Genomic DNA, 6754 nt, shown 5'->3' with positions numbered 1-6754 from the left:
ATCCTGGAATTGCAAAGTTTAACTACTTTGAGGCCACACAAAAGTTTTGAGTTTTCTGTTTTAAACCTGACTGGAATCCTACAAGTTCCACTTTCCCCTGCTGGACATGTAACAGGCAGTACAGCATACATGGGGCTTATAAGTACCTTTGCATAAACTCACTAACTTTGAATAAACTCAGATTTCACAACATGGCCGGAAATTATGTTGCCTTTGGTCTCACTACAGCTGATAAATATGGATGTGTGAGGCTTAGACCTACAGAACCACACACACACACACATACACACACACACACACACACACACACACACACATACACACACACACACACACACACACACACACACACACACATACATACACACACACATACACACACACACACACACACACACACACACACACTGCAGCTTAATCTAAAATCATAATGCGATGACATGGTTATAGGGTAACAGAAGCTATAATATGTAGTGTCATATCTGTTTTGCAGTGCAGTCTACTGCTGCTACTATTGACTGTATTTATTTCTTTTTCTGCATTTCCTGAAAGAAGTCATTACATGCAACAGTCAAAGCTGCCACCAGCACAACAAACTCATTAAAATCGACCTCGTTGTCCTTATTGGAGTCTAGATCATTCATTATCTTCTCCACCAGCATCGGGTCCTTCTGGGACTGAAAGAGAGAGAGCCAGAGAGAGATTGTGATTATCATTTTTAAATGAGACCTAAACTCAGTCTAAAATCAGATATAACACCAGTATTACAATGAATATTATAAGCTGAAATAAATATTCTAAGATAATTGTAAGCTGCAAAATATTATAAGCTAATTTAAATATTCTATTTCACAATACAAAAACAAACAAACAAACAAAAAAAAAACAAACGTGAAAACAAATGACCCCTTTTCATTCTTGACACTAAATTCAGACAAAGCAGGGAAGACCAGAGTGTCTTCAGCTGATATGAAGTGTGTGTGTGTGTGTGTGTGTGTGTGTGTGTGTGTGTGTGTGTGTGTGTGTGTGTGTGTGTGATATATTGCTCTTTTCTCTGTACTTTTCTGTGGCCAATCACATACTGCTTTTCCTGTAGTTTACCTTCTGTCACCACAGGAACCTGTTAAGAGGAAATGTAGAAATCCACTGACCCACAACATGAGAGCCATCAGACTTCAGTAAACAGCATGATTCACTATCAACAAACGTTTGCGTTTGTGTGTGTGTGTGTGTGTGTGTGTGTGTGTCTATACAGATATCTGGCCATGTCACTGTTTGACTTGGTGTTCATTAAAGAATAGACTCTAGGGTCTCTGTCTGTTCTGTTCATTATTAACATCTACCAGACTGGAACTCTTTCTGCCTGTCCATCTCTCTGCTTCTCTCTCATGACCTCTCATGACCTTCTCATGACTGTTTCTCTCTCCTGATCTCTTTGACTGTTGCTCACTCATGACCTCTCAGAATATTTGTCTCTCACAATGTCTCTGTATTTCTCTTTATCTTTTTGAGACCCACACACAGCCAAAACATTTTTTCACAAAGGAGACTCAGCTTATGATTTATGCATTTTCTGTCTCTTTTGTACACACACAGACACACACACACACAGACACACACACACACACACACACACACACACACACACACACACACACACACACACACACACACACACACATATTATTAGCAGAGCAGTTACACTACCCATCAAGGTGGAGAGTTCAAGCTGAACCAGAGGCAGAAGAATATACATATTAGATCTAGCTAGAAGGACAACATGAAGTCAGCTGTTCCTCTTAGATGTTTTAATCTACCTTAAAATGAGCTAACTTTCCACTTTCTATATGCAACACAATTAACACTAATAGCTGTATTCTCAGGTATTGTCCTGTGTGAATATTTTACGGTGGGAATAAATTATCTTAAATGTGTAATCTTTGTAGATACTGTTTTTTCCCTCCAATGATCTGGATTAACTGCTTCTGTACACAATAAATAAATGAAACTGAAAATCCATATGCAAGTTGAAAGTTCACAGTTCAGTGGGCCAAATAAACATCAGTAATCAACACATGCAGTTCTAACAACAGTATCTAACAACAGTATCTCTGGATCATCATTTTAAGGGCTTGACTTAAATAAATTAGTTATGGTACAGTGACCAGTTAACATGGAAGATTTATTCTTAAGTGTGATATGTTTTCTTTTAGAAGAGAATACAATGTATGGCTCTTCATAGTGTCCTTATGAAATAACCTCTTTCCTAACTTTCTCTCTCTCTCTTTCTCATTTCTTTGTACCACTCTGTATCTACTTCCACTTTGCTGCCTATTTCCCCCTCTCTTCATGCAACCTTGGCACCCAGTTGATCTTGTCTGATTTGATGCAACCAGATGATGCACTCTTTCCAAAAAATCTCCAAATGCTGCATTCTAAATATTCAGACAGCCATCCAGCATAAAAGGCCTGATCAGACTTTCTGTAAATCGTCCCTGTGAGGAGCCGGTGGCCGAGGCCAGCGGCGCGTGTGCGGATTCTCCGTCTGTACACTCCATCCATTTCCTCACTCCGTCACGCAGCCACTCTCTCTCTCCTTCCTACATCCAAAACAGGATCCTGGAGTTAATCTGCACATGCTGCTTGCTGGGGCCCCATCTCAGTTTGGCAACTAGTGCTAACGCTAGTGGAGCTTCTGTAGACAGGCGTCAGCATGGAGAATCCTGTTACAGTGAGGGGCTTTGTGCTGAGCTGTGCTGGGCAAGGGGTCTGTTGGAGTGTGGAGAGGGGGTGTAGTTGTGGTAACAGCTTTTGTGTTCTGGTTCGGATTGGGGCTTACTGTGAGGAAGTCTGTGAGTTCGCTGTGAAGGAGCTGCTTCAGCTCGCCCTTGTTGAGTTTGAACTTGTCACCTTCGCTGCCTGAGTAGTTGTGGAACACTCGGATCAGAGCGTCCATGGCTCCCTCTAGCTGGCTGGGCATGATGACTGTACAGATGAGAGTACACACAGCAATGCAAAACAATTAGGCTACCCACAACCACACCATTAATGAAACTAGAATAAGCAAATTACAGTACTCAAGCTACACAGTGTTCGAAATTACATTTCACAGAGTAACTGTCAGTAATGAGCCAGTTATCAGAAGATACTAGAAGAGCCCCGACACTAGATGATTTTAAATCGAATTTAAGAATATTTTTATTTGGCCAGTTTTCTACTCAGGTTAAACACTCTTGCGTGAGATCCTGTAGCACTGCACTATTAACCACTATAGTGCACTTTTATTTTCCTTAATTTATACTTTATTCTTTATTTTCATTTTATGCACTTTATAAATTCTATTAATTATACTTTAGTTATACTTTTACCTATTTAATATTTCATTTTATTTCTTGAATTTTTATTAACTTCATTTTAATACATTCCAGAGTTTCTAGATGTCAGGATGTAATAAACTTTATTATTCTTCTATGTCTATTTTGAAGCACTTTGATTTGAAACACTGTGTAAGACAGGTGCTATACAAATAAAAGTCCTTGCCTTGCCTACACAAAACAACAGCTAATGATTAAACTAGATACAGCATTGGTTTTGAGTGACGTACACTGAGCAATCCTCATTAATCAACCACACACAGCAGTGTGTGGCAGTTAAACTCCACATCACAGAGCAGGTTAATCAGGAATGCAAATGAATGACTGTCATCTAGGAAATATCCAAAGTACAACTGCATATGGAAATATACAAAGGAGAAACTAGCTGCACCGTGTAGGTAATACATGTCCAATGCTATAGACATTAATTGATATATAGAATGATTTACAGTGGACAAAATGTGATTCTCATACATTTTTGGGCAGTAGGAAACTATTTCATTAGTCTACATCTCCACAGAGATGTAGACTCCACAAGATTAATATTCAGTTTTCAGTCTAAAGTGCTTATTTCCATTTAGACTGATGCAGTTAAGCTGACAACAGTGCTGGCAGTGTGTGTATGTATGTGTGTGATAGAGCTCACCTGAGGCCTTTGAACAGGTGAGTGCTGGCTCTGATGCTCGTGTGTGTGTGTCTCTCTTCTGGACGTCAAGGGCTCGGTTTCAGTCTTCTGGAGATCAGGGTTGCAGGAGAGGTTTCAGTCTTGAGGCGTGAGGTCAAGAGTATGTGAGTGTGTTGGAACAAGTTGTTTATGAAGTTTTCTGTGACTGGGGCCATCCTCCGTCACTGTAGCAGCATATGACAACTCAGGTGTGGTGCCATGGTAACAGTGTGATACAAACTGATGCTCCGCCTATAACACACCAACACACAGTGCAAGAGCAGCAGACTGCTACAAAGAATTACCTTCTATGTACACGTACACACACACACACACGTGCACACACACACACACACACACACACACACACACACACACACACACACATGAACACACACATTTTATAATGTATTCTCAAGATGTAGGAAATATTCAAGCATTAAAACAGTCTGGTAGATCAGACTGAGTTGGTGAGCAGTGTCCGTCTATGATATGAACATTTCAAGAGCAAGTGGTAAAGTTGGGACCATTACTATTGCTTTAATGACCAAGGACATAAAGAAATGTAGACACACCAGTGTTCTGATGACAGATGAACAATTGCCTGCAACAATGTGCAACTCTGGGCAGCCACATGTCCTTCCATGGTGACAAGGTAAATCATCCCAAAATGCTATTTCCATTAATAAATTCCCTCCACACACACACACACACACACACACACACACACACACACACACACACACACACACACACACACACACACACACGCAACCTCAAACAAATCTATAAAATTGTACAGAGATATTTTATTTTCTTTTTTGTCAATTCTTCTTATGTTCCAGAATGTGCTATTTTCACAAGAAAATAAAAAAAGGGATTAGTTGCTTCTGTTTAATGATTGCAAAATTACTGAAATGGAAACCATCTCTTACACCTGCAACAGTATACTTGCTGCATTCACCCTGGAGATCTCCACTCCTTGGAGAGAGCAGTAACACACACCTGGTGCATCTTTGAATACACAACTCTCTTTAACATTTATATATATACACAGACATGCAAGCATGCACACACATGCATACAGATCATTGCCCCTCTAATATATATATACACACACACACACACACACACACACACACACACACACACACACACACACACACACACACACACACACATAATCATAATATAAAATAATTACAGTACATTGCACTAATTTGTGCAAAAATAGTCATCAGTATAATAATCAGCATGTCTGTGAATATTTATATTATATTTATATATTTATATTTATTTATATTTATTTATTATTTTCAAACATACATGTATTGTTGTTGTTGTTGTTGTTGTTGTTGTTGTTTAGAGGTATCTGTGCAAAGGGAAAAGATGGCAGTTTGATTGATTTCAGTAAGAATAGGCTAACTGACAGCTAGCCACTGAAACACGCTATTGCTACACTGAATATTCAATTAAAGAATTAATAAACTGAGGTATTTCCACTAAAATAACAATTAGTCATGACAGATTAATAAAATACTAAATAAAGTAAAGAGAGACATTTATCCCCTTTTTCAAGTTTTCTGTTGAAGAACAATGCTTTTGCTCCTCTGGACACTGGAGAGTCTTCCAGAGGGATGAACAGAGAGGTGAGACTCAGGTGTGTTTACCTCTCCCACTACCTCTCTCTCTCTCTCTCTCTCTCTCTCTCTCTCTCTCTCTCTCTCTCTCTCTCTCTCTCTCTCTCTCTCACTCTCTCTCTGTCTCTCTCTCTCTCTCTCTCTCTCTCTCTCTCTCTCTCTCTCTCTCTCTCTCTCTCTCTCACTCTCTCTCTGTCTCTCTCTCTCTCTCTCTTCTGTCTCTCTCTCTCTCTCTCTCTCTCTCTGTCTCTCTCTCTGTCTCTCTCTCTCTCTCTCTCTCTCTCTCTGTCTCTCTCTCTCTCTTCTCTCTCTCTCTCTCTCTCTCTCTGTCTCTCTCTCTCTCTCTCTCTCTCTCTCTCTCTCTCTCTGTCTCTCTCTCCCACTACCTCTCTCTCTCTCTCTCTCTCTCTCTCTGTCTCTCTCTCTCCCACTACCTCTCTCTCTCTCTCTCTCTCTCTCTCTCTCTCTCTCTCTCTCTCTCTCTCTCTCTCTCTCTCTCTCTGTCTCTCTCTCCCACTACCTCTCTCTCTCTCTCTCTCTCTCTCTCTCTCTCTCTCTCTCTCTCTCTCTCTCTCTTGCTCTCTTCCTGAACCTTGTTTTCCATTCATTAACAACTTTACATATTTCCTCCTGGGAGCACAGTTGGCTGCCAAATGATGGAACTGAGATTTCATTGCTGTTACAAACTGCTGTAGTGCACACACACACACACACACACACACACACACACACACACACACACACACACACACACACACACACACAGAGAGAGAGAGAGAGAGAGAGAGAGAGAGAGAGAGAGAGAGAGAGAGAGAGAGATGCTTGTGCACATCTGCAAGCACAACAAACTATTGTAACTTTTTACTATTATAAAATACTTAATGTTATGGCCCCTTTCATATGGCCTAGGTTAGAATTTTAGTACATACTAAATATAGGCCATGCTTTTATATTTTATTTTCTATCTGTGATGTGATTCTTATGGGGTTTTTACAGACCATTTTCATATAGGGTATATTGTCAAACTACATTGGGTATGTTGGGCATGTTGTCAAACTTTGTGTTAATGTGACTTA

General features: G+C 40.1%; 1 protein-coding gene across 1 annotated transcript; it reads right to left on the bottom strand.

Moving 5' to 3' along the window:
- Window positions 1–244: 244 nt before the first annotated feature.
- s100z (S100 calcium binding protein Z) lies at window positions 245–4233 on the bottom strand. The gene is made up of 3 exons (XM_027019310.3): window positions 4021–4233; window positions 2840–2985; window positions 245–677 (listed from the first exon to the last, which is right to left on the bottom strand). The coding sequence occupies exons 2-3, from the start codon at window positions 2978–2980 to the stop codon at window positions 525–527; spliced, it is 294 nt and encodes a 97-aa protein (XP_026875111.1). The 5' UTR covers window positions 2981–2985; window positions 4021–4233; the 3' UTR covers window positions 245–524.
- Window positions 4234–6754: the final 2521 nt, after the last annotated feature.

The sequence above is a fragment of the Electrophorus electricus genome, chromosome 21 (genome assembly GCF_041902795.1).
Source record: "Electrophorus electricus isolate QZ-2024a chromosome 21, ASM4190279v1, whole genome shotgun sequence".
In the NCBI taxonomy this organism is placed as follows: Eukaryota; Metazoa; Chordata; class Actinopteri; order Gymnotiformes; family Gymnotidae; genus Electrophorus; species Electrophorus electricus.
Note: the sequence above shows the minus strand (reverse complement) of the source record. Positions and strands in the feature narration are given on the sequence as shown.

What these genes read in the sequence shown, in the direction of transcription:
- s100z (XM_027019310.3), bottom strand. Translation starts at nt 2,980, where the DNA reads ATGCCCAGCCAGCTAGAGGGAGCCATGGACGCTCTGATCCGAGTGTTC. An exon ending in AACTCACAGACTTCCTCACA is followed by an intron (nt 678 to 2,839) that starts GTAAGCCCCAAT and finishes TCTCTCTTTCAG; the next exon opens with TCCCAGAAGGACCCGATGCT.